Below are 23752 nucleotides of genomic sequence, written 5' to 3'. Positions count from 1 at the left end.
CCTAGCATTACGAGTATAGATTAATTTAAATTATATGACCATGTCTTGGTGAAAGCATTAACTTTTATATGTTGAAGAATAATTGCTTTTAATTAGTGAAATCAATTGATACTGAAGGTTAAGAATTGATACATGTATGTCCAGGTAGTCCTTTGTACTGCATGTGTATTGTGCGACTACCAAGTGGTATTTTGTCAATGTTTTGGTTAATGGTCTAGCTGGTGTTTGCTGTGATTACATGTATGTAATTTTATATATTTGTACATGTTGTTCCTGCCAAATGTGTTGGCATGTTATAATTGTACAATTCTATACATATGCTCATTCTTTAAAGATATATATTGTTATTTAAGGTATGAATTTCTCAGGGTTTAAACATTATTTTTGTTTTATCTATGTCAGTTTTAAAAGGTTTTTGCCAAATGCAAAATGCTCACCTACTGTACTATAGCAATGTGAGCCTACATCTAAAGTATGTTTTAAACCAGTAATTTTTGTAACAAATAAACACGTATTTAAAAACAAGAAATTATCCATTCAATGATCAGTCTGCACACTGGACATCAAAGGAAATAATCCGCGTTGTGTACAAAAAAGCAATTGATGAATCATTTATACGACAGTTACCGTAACGTAATTTAACAGTATTTTTAACAGCCTCTATTTTGTCCCATATCTGTATCCATTTGTATGTTTAATAGACACAATAAAAGTTATATATTTTATTTGAGCAATGAAATTTTTTAATTTTTTTATGGATTTGGCAATTTCCGACCGAAAAAAACCCCTCATTTATTTGGCGCCAAATTTGTCACGAGATCAGAACGGTCATTCTGTCTTTTGTTTCCACTAACTATCGTCTGATATTTTGTCCTCAGTTGCAGATATAATTCATTGTAACTGATGATTTTTACTTTCTGCCATTTCTGTCAATCATTTATCTTGAGTGCCAAATAATATATACAACGCCTTTACAAAAACGAACCTTTTTATCAGCTGGCGATATTTTATCACAGCGATCGATTCATTCGATGAAGATGGAAATAACTAAAAATGTATCCGACATTAGTGGATCATTTTACAAACATCTTTATTGTTTTTCGTATATCTTGAAATCTTTATTAAAAATAACAATATTAAAACTTTGATCGATTGAGCAAAACCAGAACTGCCTGTGAATGTCAGACCGATATCATCTTCAGTTCAATTAAAAGACGAGTCTGCTTGTATTTTGTATTTATAAACCTTTTTGTAGGCAAAATAAGGAGTATGTCTTTTCACAAAGTAAAGAAAGAAAGAAATGTTTTATTTAACGACGCACTCAGCACATTTTATTTACGGTTATATGGTGTCACACATATGGTTAAGGACCACACAGATTTAGATTAGCAGCAAGGGATCTTTTATTTGAGCTTCCCACAGGCAGGATAGCACAAACCATGGCCTTTGTTGAACCAGTTATGGATCATTGGTTGGTGTATGTGGTTTACACCTACCCATTGAGCCTTGCGGAGCATTCACTCAGGGTTTGGAGTCGGTATCTGGATTAAAAATCCCATGCCTCGACTGGGATCCGAACCCATTACCTACCAGCCTGTAGACCGATGACCTAACCATGATGCCACTGAGGCCGGTTTTCACAAAGTCTACCAACACACAACAATAAGGTAACCAAACGACCCCCCCACCCCACCCCCACCCTTTTTATTTTATTTTTATTTTTTGAAGGGTGTGATGCTGAATGGCAGCCCTCCTTTAATTTTCACCCAGCAAGAACACTGTTAATCATCGGCTATTGGATGTCAAACATTTGGTAATATTTATATATAGTCTTAGAGAGGAAACCCGCTACATTTTTTCATTAGTAGCAAGGGATCTTTTATATGCACTTTACCACAGATAAGACAACACATACCATATCCTTTGATATATCAGTTGTGGTGCACTGGTTGGAAAAAAAATTAACCCAGTGGGCAAACTGACGGGCATCGATCCTGGACTGACTACACCCCATCTTCTTAATTTGAAACAATGCTGACAAGACATAGAAACCCAGTCAAAACAAGATCGAGACAGACATTAATTAGTCAGTAGTCATAACAGGGTTTGTCTAACGGAGCTATAGTAATTGGAGCAGTGTTGTAGATTATGGGAGAGGAGGGGGATGGGAGGGCAGCATGCAGGTACACTCTGAGAGGGCATCAGAATTGTATGGTGGTCCTTAAATAGGATAGGAAGCAACATTGTACACTCTTCCACACTGTCATGGACAGAATTCTCTGGCGAAGTCAGAGGTTGTGCCCACGACAGGCATGCTTGAACAGTTATCTGAAGCATGCCAAAAATTATCCACACCCACACACTCTTCCATTCAACACTAAGAGAAGCATAATTTTTAGGTGTACTTCCCCCACAACCAAGATGGTACATACCATGACCTTTGACAATGTATCAGCCACAGGGTATTACAGAGTTGGATGGGAAAACCTATATTACAGGTCCATATAAGGGTGCTGTTACAACACCATATGGTAGCATATACTTTAAAGTGGGTTGAAACTAAAGTTTCTACACAAATTCCAGCTTAAATTATCATTTCTGTAACTCCAGACCTTGCTGAGAAACAAACTGAGAAGAGTGATTAATTACACACTAGCTATGCATGGTCATTTAAGACATTACTATATTGATACAACATAAAATCACATGCTAAGGGGAGTTAAAAATGACTCTCCTTGAAGTAGTGTCAGGGGAGTGATGGGGAACAAGAGCGATAACTCCTCTTAAACATCAAAGTCTAGCTGTAACTCTGGTGAGTTCTTAAGTGTTGGTTGCTCCAGTGTCCATAGAAATTTAAGCAATGTCTTGATGTTACCACTGAGCAGAGCCAGAATTTTATGATACTGGGTTTATGAAGAAAACTCTCAGAAATTCTTTGATGGTCACAAACAAACATTTACTTTTTCTCCAAATAAGAGTTTTATGATCTGATGTGTGTTCAGGATGCTGAGCACTTGCAAATAAATGTGACTGGCACTGTGATCTCCTAACATATCACACTGATCTAACATAGTCACAAACATAAACATTATTTTCTCCAGAAAATATTCCTGTTCTGAGCACTAAACAATGAAGTTTGTTTCTGAAATCATCTCCGTAGCTCCCCCCCCCCCCCCCCCCCCCCACCTTTGGGGCTGTGTTGAACATGCTTGGTCCTCTGACCAAGTATCGTGTTCAGCATGACAGCAACAAGGCTATTGTCACCCTTATATACAATGACAATAAGCCCCTTAGATTGACAAGTAGGAGAAAAAGGTGAACCAAGGCAGCTCAGGGGGGACCAAACCCAGAGGGTTAACCACCAGGGGCGGTCCCACCTACTTCCAACAAGAAGGCGAGACTGGCAGGGGGTGGCTCGGGGGGACCAAAACCGGTGGCTTAACTGCCAGGGGTGGTCCGTTGAGCTCCAACGCCCCCCAATACTTAGCAGCAGACCATGCTAGGTGCGGCCCAGGCGGCCCAAAGAAACAGACCAGCCACCTGCATCTCCACCCACTGTTGCTGTTGCGGAGCTGGTAGCAGGCATGTACCAGGAACCCAAGAAGAGGAAGGTTGCAGATAAGGCCCCACTGAAACCAACACTCTCTCCTTGGGCGATCATATGCTATAAGCTGCCACACAACAGTACTAGAACACGATCCAGGGGGATTTCACGAATTCCTCCCAGATGGCCATCCCCATCAAGGCACAGGAAATTACCAGATAATGGGGAGCAACGTCAGCCTGAACTTTGTGATGTGTACGCGGGACGGGCTGTACCGGCAAGTTATACTAAGACCAGAGATGGAGAATGCAACTCTATACCACATCCTCAAGCTGGCCCTTCAATAGGACTACAAGGGAGTTATCACAGCTTGTTACTTGAACTTGCCTGATTTTCTCCTCAACCTCAGAGCCCAGCAGTCCATGAACACGCCATGAGTCCCGCGGCCAACCTTTCCTAGGACAGGTAACCTCCTTTTTTGGCCATATTACACTTATAGTTCAAAATTTTATGTTTATTTTTTAATAAACAGTCTAACGCACTTCATTTTGGTAGCCCATCTAAATTGCTCAAACCTTTTTGGCCGAGCACTCTAATTTTATTTTTAGACTTTAACATTTTGTCCAGACATGAGTAGGATGAATCAGCTCATTTTGGCCTTAGGTCTTTGACCTAATTTCTAAATTTGTATTCCAAATTCCGCCCACCTCAAACTTACCAACCCCCCACTCCTGCCCCGGACTTAGTCACTGGCGATGTCAGAGGTAAAGCCTGTGACAGGCATGTGCAAAACCTTCTTGGTATATGCACACATAAAACTACATCCACTCCGCTCCAGAAAATATTTTATAACCTGTGTCATGTTCAGTAGTTCGGGCACTTAGGAACAACTGGACTGGTACCATCATCTTCTGTCATCACAAAAACCAGTTTAGCGAGCGACCATGATTGCTTACGTTCCTGAACAGGCCATTAGTGTAGTCTAGTGCAATGTTGGATGAGTTTGTATGTGAAAATCAGGTTCATGTGAGTAGAACTGAGTTTAGCCAGAAATAATATCACACCTGCATTGTTGATGAAGGACAAAGCATCTTCAAAAGTATCAACCCTACTTTCAAGATATGTACCTGTTTTGTTTCATCTGAGTTACTACTAAAACACCAGGATGACTGGAAACATGTTGGTAAGGTAACATTAAAAACACTGACAATAGACATGGATCAGCAAATCAGAGAGAGAGAGAGAGAGAGAGAGAGAGAGAGAGAGAGAGAGAGAGAGAGAGAGAGAGAGAGAGAGAGAGAGAGAGAGAGAGAGAGAGAGAGAGGAAGGGAGAGAGAGACAGAGATACAGAGAGAGAGAGGGAGACAGACAGACAGAGAGACAGAGACAGAAGGAAGGGGTTAGAGGGAGAGAGGGGGAGCGATAGACAGATAGATAGACAAACACAGAGATGCACAGAAACACAGCAAGACAGGCAGAGACACATAGAGAACAGATGGAGAGGGAAAGGGAGGGAGAGATGCAATGAAGAGAGAGATAGGAGACAGAGGACTGGGAGAGGGAGAATGAAAGAAAGCATTCAGCAGGGGCATGGAGAGAGAGAAGGAAAAAAGAAGAGGAAAATGAAGGAGAAAAACAAAAACTATATACCTACCTCTTTTTTGTCGAAAGGATTAATTCCGTTCCACAGCGTGACTTTATGAGAGAAATCGATCCCATCCAACAAAACATGCACCTGACCGATACACTCATCCCGTGAGAACTGGTCAAAGTCATACACTAACACTTCCAGAGTTGTTTGTGGCAGCTTGGCCGTGGAAACCTCAAAGAGAAACTCCTCATCAAACACGGGGTTTACAGTCTTGTTCTGAATCTTGCTCTGCAGTACGTTCCGCCGTTCGGGCAGCAGCGACACCTTGACGTAGGGTGTCGCGGTGCCACTGAAGTCACGGGACACAATGTCGCGGGCCTCGATCACGGTCACAGTGAGGATGGAGGTCTCTTGGTTGTAATCCATGCTCAGCTGAAGGCTGCCAAGCTGCTCTTCCTGGAGGGATGACACTGATTGCTGGCGGACCAATTGCTGGAGGAACAAACAAACAAACCATTAGATGATTGCATGATACCCACCTTTGTGGCATATTGGTTATACCAAATAAAATCTCACAGGTGACAATGTTAATATATTCACCAATTGCTGATAGAACAAAAATATTAACACCAATTGCTGATAGAACAAAGAGTTAAGGGTTTACTATACCAAATAAAATCTCATAGGTGACAATGTTAATATATTCACCAATTGCTGATAGAACAAACAGTTATGGGTTTACTGTACCAAATGAAAATCTTATTGCTATTAATGTATTCATCAATTGCGGAATGTTTATTAACAATTAGATTATTGATACCTGCCTCATATTTAACTATACCAAATATTCATAGATATTCTCATAACATTGTCTCGTAGATGACAATGTTAATAATTTCACAAATTGCTGAAAGAATTAACAAACAAACAAATAATTAGATGACTGATAAACACCTCTGTGGCATATTGGTTAAAGGTTTACTACATCAAATAAAATCTCATAGGTGACAATGTTAATATATTCACCAATTGATGATAGAACAAACAAACAGTTAAGGGTTTACATACTAAATAAAATCTCATAGGTGACATAGTTAATATATTCACCAATTGCTGATAGAACAAACAAACAGTTAAGGGTTTACTATACCAAATAAAATCTCATAGGTGACAATGTTAATACATATTCACCAATTGCTAATAGAACAAACAAACAGTTAAGGGTTTACTATACCAAATAAAATCTCATAGGTGACAATGTTAATACATATTCACCAATTGCTAAAAGAACAAACAAACAGTTACGGGTTTACTATACCAAATAAAATCTCAGGTGACAATGTTAATATATATTCACCAATAGCTGATAAAACAAACAAACAGTTAAGGATTTACATGCATACTAATAAAATCTCATAGGTGACAATGTTAATACATATTCACCAATTGCTGATATAACAAACAAACAGTTAAGGGTTTACTATACCAAATAAAATCTCAGGTGACAATGTTAATATATTCACCAATAGCTGATAAAACAAACAAACAGTTAAGGAGTTACATGCATACTAATAACATCTCATAGGTGACAATGTTAATATATTCATCAATTGCTGATATAACAAACAAACAGTTAAAGGTTTACTATACCAAATAAAATCTCAGGTGACAATGTTAATATATTCACCAATAGCTGATAAAACAAACAAACAGTTAAGGAGTTACATGCATACTAATAACATCTCATAGGTGACAATGTTAATATATTCACCAATTGCTGATATAACAAACAGTTAAGGGTTTACTATACCAAATAAAATCTCATAGCTAGATGACAATGTTAATGTATCGACCAATTATTGAAATAACACAGTAATTGGTACATGTAAATGTAGAGAATGTCGCAAAAGTGAACCAATAAACCAATAATGTTTTCTTCTAATTGTATGCTTGGTTCATTAGCGTAGTTCAGGAATAGAGTTATTCAAACATTTCAGGAGCAGTGTTATAGAAATATAATTATGACATACACTCATGCAGACAATTTGATTTTTTAATTACAGTATGTACTATTCAAATAATTTGATGCCACAATTATACACGTAGATACCTTTTCAATGTTAAGATGAACATGCAGCTATACATGTGTAGGAAATTAGGAATTAACTTGTCTTGAATTTCATTATTATGTACAATGAACATGGTTAGGATAGTTGGGATGGGAAAAACCCACTGGTTCCGCATAGGTGGTTCGATTAGAACTACGACCGAAGTATCTCAGGTTTGCACTACTGACTGAATTAGATCCTTCATATTATTAATTTTTTTTTTTAAATAACTCGTTAAACATAGGTCTACAATTACTTCATTTAATAGCGTTGGTTGGGGCATTGACATTCACATGACATTTTAAATTCAATAATTACGCAGCCAGTCTCCCCCCGAGGTCATACAGGCCTGACATACATTAACATTGTCACCTATGAGATTTTATTTAATATAGTAAACCCGTAACTAATATGCCTCAGAGGTAGGAATCATGCAATCATCTAATTGTTTACATAAATTAATAATGCTTGGTTTTCACTCGCCTTAGCATAAGCGTTTTGAGGTGTGTGATTTTTCACTCACCATTGTTTTTCAAATGCCAAGGACTGGCTGCTCTAGTGGTGTTGTTGAACAAAACAAACTTTAATTTTTTTTAATTTTTGGTGTTGTGCAACCCAATTAAGCCACTAAATTTAAGAAAGAAAAGAAAGAAATGTTTTATTTAACGACGCACTCAACACATTTTATTTATGGTTATATGGTGTCAGGTTAAGGACCACACAGATTTTGAGAAGAAACCAGCTCTCGCCACTACATGGGCTACTCTTTCCGATTAGCAGCAAGGGATCTTTTATTTGCGTTTCCCACAGGCAGGATAGCACAAACCATGGCCTTTGTTGAACCAGTTATGGATCACTGGTGGGTGCAAGTGGTTTACACCTACCCATTGAACCTTGCGGAGCATTCACTCAGGGTTTGGAGTCGGTATCTGGATTAAAAATCCCATGCCTCGACTGGGATCTGAACCCAGTACCTACCAGCCTGTAGACCGATGGCCTAACCACGATGGCACCGAGCTCGGTCTAAATTTAAGAGTAATAGGATTTGATTTTGCTTCCCACTATACATGAAAAGATGAAAAACCATCCAAAAGTGGAAGGTAACGGAATGATAATAAGATAAAGATGCCATTAACCTTCAACATTTATGTTGAAAAGGAGAACTAAAATGGCGACAGTGTCAATGGCCACCCAGACAGTCCATTAAGAATTCTATGAAGGGTCTCAGAAAATAAGTTACTACAAGATGCCCTAATTCTTGTGTCAATGTTGGGGGAAAAAACCCATAATGAGATTGTCAAACCTGAATTCTTGAGTGTGAGACAATAACATATTTACATCAACATGAAGGCTGAAAGAACGGCACTAACACCCAAGGTGACACTGCATGAATAAAAACACTTATTTTAAGCAGTCTTGATCCACACAAAAATCCATTAAAATGGTCGTCTGTCCAAATAGATATCAGAGAATTTAATTGCAGGAAGCGGTTTGAGACTCTGTCCAACAGTGGGTGAAACTGGCTCTGACGGAAAGTGATCCATTCCATCAGGACTAAACTAATTCTGACGTGTAATTGGTGTCGAGTGATGTCTTTTTTAGCACTATAATGATATATCAGGCTTCCCAGTCCACTCAACAAGAAGGCTCAGCACACACTTGTATAGCCCTTGCAGAATTCAATCTGAATTTTTCTCTACAGCCTTTCCTTCGAAAGTCCCAACTGAACCAACCATTATTATATTAAATGCAAATTAGAGATAAATTTGCTGAAGATGTTCCGTGTTTTTTATTTTAAATTCTTACAAAGAGTGTTAGGTCATGAGCATGCAGAGCATTTAGAATGCTTATAACCATTCTCTGAAGGACGGAGAGATAATCCAGCAAGACATTTCAGTTTTTTTAATTCTTAATTCTTACAATTTTTGTTCAAAGAATGTTAGGTCATGAATATGCAGAGCATGTCACATGTTTAAAACCCTTTTTAAAGTAGAGATCATGCAGTGAGATGTTTCATGTTTTTATTCTTTTACACAGAATGCTAAGTAATGTACAAGCAGAACATGTTAAATAAATTTTAAAAAATTAAAGTTTAACTCTTATTTTTCATTAATTCATTTAAACCATGTTGGACATCATCTCAAATTGCATGATGATTTTTATTCTTTGATATGAATGAATGAATGAATGAATGTTTAATGACACCCCAGCATGAAAAATACATCGGCTATTGGGTGTCAAACTATATGCAAATAAATAAAGTGATGATCAACATCAATATAAAAATTCAAGGTTTAAACAAAAACAGTGTAAAGAACTGTGCAAAAATACAAATACAAATATCACAGAATTTTACGGACACCGAATTTTACTCTAAAACTTCAATTTGTGCTGTATTGGCCATTCTCAAAGAGAATGTTACACCCCTGCACCACGGTGAGGTTACAGCACGCGCAGGGGTCTTTGATACGAAGGATTGAAACATTTTGGTATCAGCATTTACTTGTATAAGCCTGATAAGTACAATGTATATATAGTCAATGCTGGATAGTTTGAAGGAAAGGGTAACACATGAAGTCCAGCTAGTGTGTGATGGCACAACTGGTATATTAAAGGCTGTGGTATGTGCTATCCTGTCTGTGGGATGAGGCATAAAAAAGATTTCTTGCTACTAATGAAAAATGTAGTGGGTTTCCTCTCTAAGACTATATATGTCAGAATTACCAAGATGTTTGACATCCAATAGCCTATGATTAATAAATCAATGTGCTCTAGTTTTATCATTAAAACCTCCCACTTTAACTGCTGACCAAGTGTTGAAATAACTAGGCTATATAGACACAATAATGCTTATGGATAAATGTACCGGTTTCCTTTCCAAGGCTATATTAAAATTATCAAAGGTGTGACATCCAATAGCTGATGATTAATAAATCAATGTGCTCTAGCAGTGTCATTAAGCAAAACAAACTTTAACTTTGTTAGACACAATATAACAATGATCTAAAATGGGCTGAGGTGTCATTAAATAAACTTTAATTTCCTTTCCTTTCATTCTAGTTTGAGATGATTCTCATCTTGGATATCCCAGCTTTGATACTGTCAGTAAAATCCCCAGCTCTATCCACTGACAAAGTAAACCAATGTAATCCCAGCAGGATATCCCAGTTGCAGTACACTGCACCAAATCAATTCACATTGCTGACAATGTTAATATTTTTCAATAAAGTTTATAAAAGCAGCATATAAACCCACTGAGGCAGTACAAATATGTAATCCTAGTATTTACTGATCATCAAGACACATGAAATATGTAGCGTGACATCTAGAAGAGATAAACCATGTTAATGCCAGCAGACCAAAGCAATTTGTTTTTTCAGTTTAAACGACAGTGAACCTAGATTGTATTAACAAGGGATCGACTGAGTATACACCTCAGTGGTAGAGTGCTTTTCTTAAACCTATGTGATGGACTCATTCAACCCAATGCCATACGACTGTTAGATCAAAAGCTGTTGTATGTACTGTCTGTAGGAAGTTGCATATAAAAGATCCCTGATCTCCATCGGTGGACCCATCAGGTTATTTCTTGTTCCAGCCAGTGTTAGACAACAGTACTGGTATATCAAAGCCATGGTATATGCTATCCTTTCTGTCAAAAAATGTAGCAGGTTTCCTCTCTAAGACAAAATGTCAGACTTAACACAATATGTCTGACATCCAATAGCTCATGATTAATAAATCAACATGTTTTAGTGGTGTTATTAAATAAAACAAATATTTTAACTTTTAAAATGTTCTGATGTGTTGTTAATCCAATACAGGTAGTCTGTAGAGCAGTTAATTGTCTGAGCTAGATACTTGAATTGTGGGATCGAATCCCATCAGTGGAACCATTCTACAATTTGGCTTTTTTAACATTCCAACCATGCAGTTCCCCCCATGACTGGGACTGGGAAGTCTATTTACGTGCCCATATCCTTGAAGGTTCAGGCACGCCTACCCCGGACCTAGACTCTGACCTTGCCAGTGACCAGTTCGGGGGCAGGAAGGGTTCCTCCATGACTGCATGGTCTATTGATTGCTAAGGTATATAAACTGTCCAGTCTATGACAAAGTACATATAAAAGATCCCTTTCTGCTAATGGAGTGTTCTATATTTAGGGCTTGAAGTTAACAGCAGCCATGCAGAAAATTGCCACAGTTCCCTATATAGAGTCACATGCCTCAATGCCCTGAAAATTATTTTTAGCATGTTACTAATTGGCCATGATATCGATACTCGAACCCAATCAGTCTAAGTGAAATGGCCTTGTCCTGTAATTTGCCAAATTTGAGACTGTATATGGACTTAACTATACTGTACATGTAGATCTTAGCTATAGACCCCACCCTATGCTGCTGGAAATTAAATTGATTGTATATCTTCATGCGGCCTGCATACATGCCTATAGGATTGAACCTGTAACATATGTTAGTACACATAGTTACTGCTGTGAAATAGAAAATACTGTAAATCAGAAAATATTAGCAATCTTAAAATTTAGAGAAATCCAAATGCATGACATAATATTATTAGCAACATAGAACTTTAGCAAGGTCGTCATATCATAAAGTAAAAAACTCAAGTTGTAGGATCTGCAGCTTACAGACATCTTGAATTTAGTAGAAAATTGCAGTAAGGTGCATGCTAACTAACTATTGTTGTTTGGTATCCTTTTGGTTTAATCAATAGCATGTAACTATTGTTGTTTGCTATCCTTTTGGTATAATCAACAGATTGTTGTTTGCTATCCTTTTGGTTTAATCAACAGCATGTAACTATTGTTGTTTGCTATCCTTTTGGTTTAATCAACAGCATGTAACTATTGTTGTTTGCTATCCTTTTGGTTTAATCAACAGCATGTAACTATTGTTGTTTGCTATCCTTTTGGTTTAATCAACAGCATGTAACTATTGTTGTTTGCTATCCTTTTGGTTTAATCAACAGCATGTAACTATTGTTGTTTGCTATCCTTTTGGTTTAATCAACAGCATGTAACTATTGTTGTTTGCTATCCTTTTGGTTTAATCAACAGCATGTAACTATTGTTGTTTGCTATCCTTTTGGTTTAATCAACAGCATGTAACTATTGTTGTTTGCTATCCTTTTGGTTTAATCAACAGCATGTAACCATTGTTGTTTGCTATCCTTTTGGTTTAATCAATAGCATGTAACCATTGTTGTTTGCTAATCTTTTGGTTTAATCAATAGCATGTAACCATTGTTGTTTGCTATCCTTTTGGTTTAATCAATAGCATGTAACCATTGTTGTTTGCTGTCCTTTTGGTTTAATCAATAGCATGTAACCATTGTTGTTTGCTATCCTTTTGGTTTAATCAATAGCATGTTGTTTGCTATCCTTTTGGTTTAATCAATAGCATGTAACCATTGTTGCAAGTTTAGTAAATCACACACAAGACAATCACATAAAAGTGTTTTAGAACAGTCTGTTGTATGTCTCTTTAAATTTAGCGTCATGAAATATTTTTTTATTACCGTCTTGTATGGCTTCGCTAAATTTGCTAACATTTTAATGCTCATTAACATTTCCTGATTTACAGTATATGGCTTTTAACCATTATTTAACAAATAAATTATGTTTAGATAATTACAAACGTTCCGCAGTTATATGATTTACTCTATTTTGATTGCATGACTTAGCTAAAAAAAAGCTTAATGTTATCATTTGATAAAACTTCAGAAAATGACATAATTACATCAAATGGGATGTTGGAAACTGATTTTAAGTGAACAATTAAGTTGTGTTATATGTACATGTAATTATAAGAATTGTTTGTAATTCTCAGTGAATGTATTAAAGCATAACAGTAATGAATTTTGTATAAAATCACTTTGCTGTAGGGTGGGATGTAGCCCAGTGGTAAAGTGCTCGCCTTATGCATGGTCAGTCTAGGATCGATCCCCATCAGTTGGCCCATATTTCTGCATCACAAGTGACAACTGGTATATCAAAGGCAGTGGTATATATATGTGCTATCCTAGGTGTGGGGTGGCTCATATAAGAGATCTCTTGCTACTAATGGAAAAATGTAGCAGGTTTCCTTTCTAAAACTATGTCAAAAACAATTTGATATCCAATAGCTGATGATAAATAAATCAATGTGCTCTAGTGGTGTCATTAAACAAAACAAACTTTAACTTTACTATAGTATGCAAATTTTATACAATTTGTGATCATTAGACTGTGATAAATTCACCAAAAATGACAAACATTTCTTATATACAGTAAAGTACTCTTATAATGAATTGCAAAGGACCAGGACCATCGGTTCGTTATAGCAGTAGTTCGTTATAGCAGTAGTTCGTTATAGCAGTGGTTCGTTATAGCAGTAGTTCGTTATAGCAGTGGTTCGTTATAGCAGTAGTTCATTATAGCAGTGGTTCGTTCGTTATAGCAGTGGTTCATTATAGCAGTAGTTCGTTATAGCAGTAGTTCGTTATAGCAGTAGTTCGTTATAGCAGTAGTTCGTTATAGCAGTAGTTCGTTATAGCAGTAGTTCGTTATAGCAGTGGTTCGTTATAGCAGTGGTTCGTTATAGCAGTAGTTCATTATAGCAGTGGTTCGTTCGTTATAGCAGTGGTTCATTATAGCAGTAGTTCGTTATAGCAGTAGTTCGTTATAGCAGTAGTTCATTATAGCAGTGGTTCGTTCGTTATAGCAGTAGTTCATTATAGCAGTGGTTCGTTCGTTATAGCAGTGGTTCGTTATAGCAGTGGTTCGTTATAGCAGTGGTTCGTTACAGCAGTGGTTCCTTACAGCAGTGGTTCCTTACAGCAGTGGTTCCTTACAGCAGTGGTTCGTTACAGCAGTGGTTCGTTACAGCAGTGGTTCGTTACAGCAGTGGTTCCTTACAGCAGTGGTTCCTTACAGCAGTGGTTCCTTACAGCAGTAGTTCGTTACAGCAGTAGTTCGTTATAGCAGTAGTTCAATGTACACATTTGTAGAAGTTAGCCATTATTGTCATTCAGGAAGTCAGTCATTTTTGATTTTTGAAATTTAAACACCATAAACACAAGAATTAGTGGGATTTAAAAAAATACAAATATTAAGATAAAAATTATGATTGGTTACCTGTATATATACTAATTTACACTGAAATTGACAATTTTGACCAAACAAAGTGGTGCATTTTAGGGGCTATCCATAATTTTCAACAATTTACAAAGAGTACACTTTTGACCACCCCCCCTCCCCCCTCCTAAAAATGTACATACCCAAATGAAAATGTTGATCGATATTTTTTTTTTTTTTTTAAAGTGTACGCTGGCCCCTTAACCCCCTCCCCCCTGCATACAGTTTGTACGCTCGTGCAAATTTTGAAAATTATAGACGGCCCCTTAGCAGTTAATTCGCTATACATAGTTCATTCTATACATTAAAATGTATTAATACAATATAGGGGAAAAAACTGGACTTTACAATCAGTTTGTTCTAACCGGCAGTTTGTTATTTAAGCATGTTCATTTTACTTTACTGTATATCCAATTATGAGTCATCTAATTTAAAGCACCTGAGCTCACACTTCAGCTATCTGGGCTGTCTGGATTAAAGGTTAATTATAATGGTCAGTCATTTTCATTTCATCCATGTTTAACTCATTCACAAATTACTTATATCCAAATAAGGTTCAAGCATGCTGTCCCAGGCATAAACCTCAGCTATAATGTAGGCTGTCTGTCCAGGACAGTGGGTTAATGGTTAGTTGTTAGTGGTTAATGAGAGAGAAGTTAGTGCAATGGTTGTACACATGCTTTCCATGCCTTGGTCATATCCGCCTGGAAATTTAGAGAATGTACCCAGGACAGACATGCTTGAACCTTCAGCGGATGTAAGCACATGGCAAATGGTTGATTGTGATTGATTGAAAACTTGCTCTGCCTGGGTGGGAGCCCGTACGGAGATGTGAACCCAGTACCTACCAGCCATCATACCACTAAGGCTGATGACAGTGGTTGAGAAGTGGGTGTAACACTGCAGTGGCCTAACTTGCACCTCTCTCTAATGAACCATTAAAAGACTCTGGGATGAACTCCGCACCTGCCAGGGCTGAAGGAAAGGACTTATACTCACTACATACCCTTCAGAGAGTTTGTCCATGGCCACCACATGCCAAGTTTATTAACAGCAAGGGATTACTCTTTCCCACAGACATACTAGCACAGTAATAATGCTATTCATAGCGTTTGATATACCACTTGTATAGTGTGTATAGCTGGCTGGTTATGTGCTGCTTGCATCCATCCCTGGAGCATATATGCATGTATAGTGGTACATTAACTCTGGTCTATCTAGGTCTGGTAATCGGATATGAAAGTCAGAATCTACTAACCATAAACTATAGGCCCATAGGAACAGTATCCGGAGTTGGGGTCACAATCTCTAGTGTGCGTGTGGGGGGGGGGGGGGGGGGGGGGGGGTCAAAGCCTCTAGTGGATGGCACTTGACTTATTTTTACCTTTATTTATATACATGTTTATAGAGTAGGATAAAAAACACATACATTTTCAGCCCTGACAGTTCTTACAATGTGAACTACACATACCCTATAATTTTAAGTGCTACAGCACCTATGCTATACATGCAGAGTGGCTTCATATTTAATTTTATTTATTTCTATTCTTACAGTTATCAGTATACACCAAGTAGCACCTTAGGCCAAAAACATATATGTACTTGTATTATTGGTCTTTAAAGTGAAAGTTTGTTTTGTTTAATGACACCACTAGAACACACTGATTAATTAATCATTGGCTATTGGACATCAATCATTGGGTAATGACTCGTAGTCATTAGAGGAAACCCGCTACATTTCTCCATTAGCAGCTATTTCTCATTCCAGCCAGTGCACCATCCATGAATGGTATATCAAAGGCTGTGGTATGTGTTAATTATCCTGTCTATGGGATGGTGCATATAAATGATCCCTAGCTACATATGACAAATTTAGCGGGTTTCCTCTCTAAGACTATATGTCAAAATTACTAAATGTTGACATCCAACAGCCAATGGTATATAAAGCAATATGCTCTAGTGGTGTCATTAAACAAAACAAACTTTTGGTCATCTCTTGCATCAGTTTTAACCCTTGTATGTCAACTTTTTTTTTCAAATTTCCAGCAGTAGCTACAACATATAGCCATCTATACCAAAAATAATGCCATGCTGCCTCGAATAATAATAATTTGATGCATGTACCATCTCTCTACAAACAGGTTCTGTTGTTCTGAATGAGTATAGAAAGGCTTGTTTTTAAAACATTGGAGGGCAAACTTGAAGTCATATAAAATGCTTGGCTATATGAAAAATGTGAATAAAAGCATTTAGGATACCAAAGCAATGAGGAGGAACGAGATCAATGCGTGAGGAGGATATACACAAACGGGCATCTTTTCTGTGCAATGCATGCTTCTCTACAGACCGAACTACATTGTACATGTAAATACTGTACTCAACTTAAAACATGTATGGAAGGAAGGAAAGAAATGTTTTATTTAACGATGCACTCAACACATTTTATTTACGGTTATATGGCATCAGACATATGGTTAAGAACCACACAGATATTGAGAGATGAAACCCACTGTTGCCACTTCATGGGCTACCCTTTTCCATTAGCAGCAAGGGATCTTTTATATGCACCATCCCACAGACAGGATAGCACATACCATTGCCTTTGATATACCAGTCATGGTGCACTAGCTGGAATGAGAAATAGCCCAATGGGTCGACAGATGGGGATCGATCCTAGACTGACCACACATGAAGTGAGCCCTTTACCACTGGGCTACATCCCGCCCCTGAAACATGTATGGGATCCTACTAAAATTAGGTTATGACCTTGTTTTGTTTATTGTTTTATTTATTGTTTTATTTATTATTGGGTTTTTTGTGTGTGCTTTTTCCACAGAATTAGGGTAGTTAAAGATGCTTCCCATTATATCAGAAACTAGCTATTTGGGTCATAGCAGTGAACCCACTTCATGGATCCACTGGTTTTGCCACCATTCCAACCATTTCTCCTTGACTGGTGTACCAAAAGTCATGGTACATGTATGTTCTGTCCTACCTGTTGAAAGGTGCATATAAAAAATCCTTGCTCCTGTGAATGGAAATATATAATGGATTTCCTCATTGTTTGTCAGAATTATTAAATTTTTGACATCAAATAACCAATGATTAATAAATCAGTGAATGTGCTCTAGTGGTATTATTAAATTTAAAAAAAAACATTTTTTTGGTTGTTGTTAAATAGCCTCTATATGTATAATTTCCATAGTTATGACAACAGAGTTAAAAGCTCTGCTAGCTATAGATGTGTTTAAAGTTACTGTGGGAGAAAATGTCCTTTAGCCAGGTCAGTCTCTTCAAGGTCAATGACCTAACCACTATGCCACTGAGACCAATCTTCAAAGCTGTTGTAACCACCAACAAATTGATCAGTTCCCCCCAGAAACTTCCAGTATGATGAACTGCAACCTAGATATTCCTTAATATCACTTCCCACGTGGCAGTTTAATCCATATATGATGGGCATCCTAACCATCACCAGCCTAACCATGTCACGCTTAAAACATCAGACGTTCCAAGCGATCAACCTGTAGTATCATTATTCAATACAGATTTGACAAGATCGCACACTGGCCATTATATACCATGCTTTGATCTTTTAATCATTTTAAAGGAGTGTTATTGAGTGAAGAGTGGAGATCAAATGTCTTCATCTAAAAGATTATGTCTCTGAAGCGGATCCATAAGGATGTGACCACTTCACTCGAAAATGTAAGATTCTCAAGAATATGGCTATTATTTAACCATTTAGATTAAATGATCCAGATTATATTTCTAAAGATGCCACTGGTATTCATTCTGTTGATAATCAACCACATTATCTTTCTTTAGTTACAGTTGATAATTGCAGCTTGTCATTATTAACAGAAATTTAAGATTTGTCTACTAATCTGTATAAAAATTGTAAATTACAAAACATGCCGGAATTTAAAAACCTGTCTATAATGATATTAAAACAGTGAATCACTGCTGTTGGCAGTAATAACAAGTTTATTAAACAGCAATTATGTTTGTATTTCACAATGCTTATAATGACAACACTAGAGCACAATGATTTATTAATCATCAGCTACTGGATGTACAACACATGGTACTTGTGACATGTAGCTGTTTTCAGATGAAACCTGCTACATGCATTATTTCATTAGAAGCAAGCTATCTTTTATATGCACTTTATCACAGACAGGACAGCACGTGACACAGCCGTTGACAGTGACACGTGGAACAGCTAGTGATCAGGATGGGTACACTGACTTTGAAAGTGAAAGAACTTCATGAAGTTCATATGCTGGAGTGAAGTTTTGGCTACAGAGTTTAAACTGAGTCACCATGTAGTCAAGATGTTTAAATGACAGTATATGATGATGAAATTGTCACCATGTAGTCAAGATGTTTAAATAACAGTATATGATGATGAAATTGTCACCATGTAGTCAAAATGTAGTCAAGATGTTTAAATAAGAGTATATGATGATGAAATTGTCACCATGTAGTCAAGATGTTTAAATAGCAGAATGTAATGATGAAATTGTCACCATGTAGTCAAGATGTTTAAATAGCAGAATGTAATGATGAAATTGTCACCATGTACTGTAGTCAAGATGTTTAAATAACAGTATATGATGATGACATTGTCACCGTGTAGTCAAGATGTTTAAATAGCAGAATGTAATGATGAAATTGTCACCATGTAGTCAAGATGTTTAAATAATTAAGAGTATGTAATGATGAAATTGTCACCGTGTGGTCAAGATGTTTAAATAGCAGAATGTAATGATGAAATTGTCACCATGTAGTCAAGATGTTTAAATAATTAAGAGTATGTAATGATGAAATTGTCACCGTGTAGTCAAGATGTTTAAATAGCAGAATGTAATGATGAAATTGTCACCAAGTAGTCAAGATGTTTAAATAATTAAGAGTATGTAATGATGAAATTGTCACCGTGTAGTCAAGATGTTTAAATAGCAGAATGTAATGATGAAATTGTCACCATGTAGTCAAGATGTTTAAATAATTAAGAGTATGTAATGATGAAATTGTCACTATGTAGTCAAGATGTTTAAATAGCAGAATGTAATGATGAAATTGTCACCATGCAGTCAAGATGATTAAATAATTAAGAGTACATGTATGTAATGATGAAATTGTCACCATGTAGTCAAGATGTTTAAATAATTAAGAGTATGTAATGATGAAATTGTCACCGTGTAGTCAAGATGTTTAAATAGCAGAATGTAATGATGAAATTGTCACCAAGTAGTCAAGATGTTTAAATAATTAAGAGTATGTAATGATGAAATTGTCACCGTGTAGTCAAGATGTTTAAATAGCAGAATGTAATGATGAAATTGTCACCATGTAGTCAAGATGTTTAAATAGCAGAATGTAATGATGAAATTGTCACCATGTACTGTAGTCAAGATGTTTAAATAACAGTATATGATGATGACATTGTCACCGTGTAGTCAAGATGTTTAAATAGCAGAATGTAATGATGAAATTGTCACCATGTAGTCAAGATGTTTAAATAATTAAGAGTATGTAATGATGAAATTGTCACCGTGTAGTCAAGATGTTTAAATAGCAGAATGTAATGATGAAATTGTCACCAAGTAGTCAAGATGTTTAAATAATTAAGAGTATGTAATGATGAAATTGTCACCGTGTAGTCAAGATGTTTAAATAGCAGAATGTAATGATGAAATTGTCACCATGTAGTCAAGATGTTTAAATAATTAAGAGTATGTAATGATGAAATTGTCACTATGTAGTCAAGATGTTTAAATAGCAGAATGTAATGATGAAATTGTCACCATGCAGTCAAGATGATTAAATAATTAAGAGTACATGTATGTAATGATGAAATTGTCACCATGTAGTCAAGATGTTTAAATAATTAAGAGTATGTAATGATGAAATTGTCACCGTGTAGTCAAGATGTTTAAATAGCAGAATGTAATGATGAAATTATCACCAAGTAGTCAAGATGTTTAAATAATTAAGAGTATGTAATGATGAAATTGTCACTGTGTAGTCAAGATGTTTAAATAGCAGAATGTAATGATGAAATTGTCACCATGTAGTCAAGATGTTTAAATAGCAGAATGTAATGATGAAATTGTCACCATGTACTGTAGTCAAGATGTTTAAATAACAGTATATGATGATGACATTGTCACCGTGTAGTCAAGATGTTTAAATAGCAGAATGTAATGATGAAATTGTCACCATGTAGTCAAGATGTTTAAATAATTAAGAGTATGTAATGATGAAATTGTCACCGTGTGGTCAAGATGTTTAAATAGCAGAATGTAATGATGAAATTGTCACCATGTAGTCAAGATGTTTAAATAATTAAGAGTATGTAATGATGAAATTGTCACCGTGTAGTCAAGATGTTTAAATAGCAGAATGTAATGATGAAATTGTCACCAAGTAGTCAAGATGTTTAAATAATTAAGAGTATGTAATGATGAAATTGTCACCGTGTAGTCAAGATGTTTAAATAGCAGAATGTAATGATGAAATTGTCACCATGTAGTCAAGATGTTTAAATAATTAAGAGTATGTAATGATGAAATTGTCACTATGTAGTCAAGATGTTTAAATAGCAGAATGTAATGATGAAATTGTCACCATGCAGTCAAGATGATTAAATAATTAAGAGTACATGTATGTAATGATGAAATTGTCACCATGTAGTCAAGATGTTTAAATAATTAAGAGTATGTAATGATGAAATTGTCACCGTGTAGTCAAGATGTTTAAATAGCAGAATGTAATGATGAAATTGTCACCAAGTAGTCAAGATGTTTAAATAATTAAGAGTATGTAATGATGAAATTGTCACCGTGTAGTCAAGATGTTTAAATAGCAGAATGTAATGATGAAATTGTCACCATGTAGTCAAGATGTTTAAATAGCAGAATGTAATGATGAAATTGTCACCATGTACTGTAGTCAAGATGTTTAAATAACAGTATATGATGATGACATTGTCACCGTGTAGTCAAGATGTTTAAATAGCAGAATGTAATGATGAAATTGTCACCATGTAGTCAAGATGTTTAAATAATTAAGAGTATGTAATGATGAAATTGTCACCGTGTAGTCAAGATGTTTAAATAGCAGAATGTAATGATGAAATTGTCACCAAGTAGTCAAGATGTTTAAATAATTAAGAGTATGTAATGATGAAATTGTCACCGTGTAGTCAAGATGTTTAAATAGCAGAATGTAATGATGAAATTGTCACCATGTAGTCAAGATGTTTAAATAATTAAGAGTATGTAATGATGAAATTGTCACTATGTAGTCAAGATGTTTAAATAGCAGAATGTAATGATGAAATTGTCACCATGCAGTCAAGATGATTAAATAATTAAGAGTACATGTATGTAATGATGAAATTGTCACCATGTAGTCAAGATGTTTAAATAATTAAGAGTATGTAATGATGAAATTGTCACCGTGTAGTCAAGATGTTTAAATAGCAGAATGTAATGATGAAATTATCACCAAGTAGTCAAGATGTTTAAATAATTAAGAGTATGTAATGATGAAATTGTCACTGTGTAGTCAAGATGTTTAAATAGCAGAATGTAATGATGAAATTGTCACCATGTAGTCAAGATGTTTAAATAGCAGAATGTAATGATGAAATTGTCACCATGTACTGTAGTCAAGATGTTTAAATAACAGTATATGATGATGACATTGTCACCGTGTAGTCAAGATGTTTAAATAGCAGAATGTAATGATGAAATTGTCACCATGTAGTCAAGATGTTTAAATAATTAAGAGTATGTAATGATGAAATTGTCACCGTGTGGTCAAGATGTTTAAATAGCAGAATGTAATGATGAAATTGTCACCATGTAGTCAAGATGTTTAAATAATTAAGAGTATGTAATGATGAAATTGTCACCGTGTAGTCAAGATGTTTAAATAGCAGAATGTAATGATGAAATTGTCACCAAGTAGTCAAGATGTTTAAATAATTAAGAGTATGTAATGATGAAATTGTCACCGTGTAGTCAAGATGTTTAAATAGCAGAATGTAATGATGAAATTGTCACCATGTAGTCAAGATGTTTAAATAATTAAGAGTATGTAATGATGAAATTGTCACTATGTAGTCAAGATGTTTAAATAGCAGAATGTAATGATGAAATTGTCACCATGCAGTCAAGATGATTAAATAATTAAGAGTACATGTATGTAATGATGAAATTGTCACCATGTAGTCAAGATGTTTAAATAATTAAGAGTATGTAATGATGAAATTGTCACCATGTAATCAAGATGTTTAAATAGCAGAATGTAATGATGAAATTGTCACCATGTAGTGAAGATGTTTAAATAATTAAGAGTATGTAATGATGAAATTGTCACAATGTAGTCAAGATGTTTAAATAAGAGTATGTAATGATGAAATTGTCACCATGTAGTTAAGATGTTTAAATAACAGCATGTCATGATGAAATTGTCACCATGTAGTCAAGCTGTTTAAATAATTAAGAGTATGTAATGATGAAATTGTCACCGTGTAGTCAAGATGTTTAAATAGCAGAATGTAATGATGAACTTGTCACCATGTAGTCAAGATGTTTAAATAATTAAGAGTATGTAATGATGAAATTGACACCATGTAGTCATGATGTTTAAATAGCAGAATGTAATGATGAAATTGTCACCATGTAGTCAAGATGTTTATATAACAGTACGTGATGATGAAATTGTCACCATGTAGTCAGGATGTTTATATAACAGTATGTGATGATGAAATTGTCACCATGTAGTCAGTCAGGATGTTTATACAACAGTATGTAATGATGATATTGTCCAAAATGTTGAATTAGACATGTACATTTACATGTATATATGCAAATTAAGTTAAATAATTCAATTAGTACAACAAACAAACACATAAAAAAGATCCCCTTATTTGAGATACTGTGGTACAGTTTTGCTAAATATATACAGATACATTGTTGTTTACTGTAGCAACCAAAATTGTACAAGCAAAATAATTTGCCCAACCAAGTTTTGCTCCATTCCATAAAAGTGCAACACTTCTAACATTGGAAAACCCAGCCAAGGGTAGTTATGAACTATATAAAGTTTGTTTTGCTTAACGACACCACTAGAGCACATTGATTTATTAATCATCGGTTATTGAATGTCAGACACAAAATTTGGTAATTGTGACATCTAGTCTTAGATAGGAAACCCGCTACATGCATTTTTCCAGTAGAAGCATGGGATCATTTATATTAACCATACCAAAGACAGTATATCGATATAGCATATACATATACCACAGCCTTTGATATACTAGTTATGGTGCACTGGTTGGAGCAAGAAATAGCCC

The 23752-nt window shown here is 35.7% G+C and overlaps 1 protein-coding gene across 1 annotated transcript in view; it reads right to left on the bottom strand.

Moving 5' to 3' along the window:
• The window catches only part of LOC121383815 (synaptotagmin-5-like), an 85169-nt gene that overhangs the window by 20671 nt on the left and 40746 nt on the right, over nt 1–23752 (bottom strand). The window contains exon 3 of the mRNA XM_041513914.1: nt 5199–5627. Within this exon, the coding sequence (XP_041369848.1) occupies nt 5199–5627 (429 nt within the window). The remainder of the gene's footprint in view (nt 1–5198; nt 5628–23752) is intronic.

This window comes from Gigantopelta aegis, chromosome 10, assembly GCF_016097555.1.
Source record: "Gigantopelta aegis isolate Gae_Host chromosome 10, Gae_host_genome, whole genome shotgun sequence".
Taxonomy (NCBI): Eukaryota; Metazoa; Mollusca; class Gastropoda; order Neomphalida; family Peltospiridae; genus Gigantopelta; species Gigantopelta aegis.
This window is presented reverse-complemented; position numbering and strand designations above follow the sequence as displayed.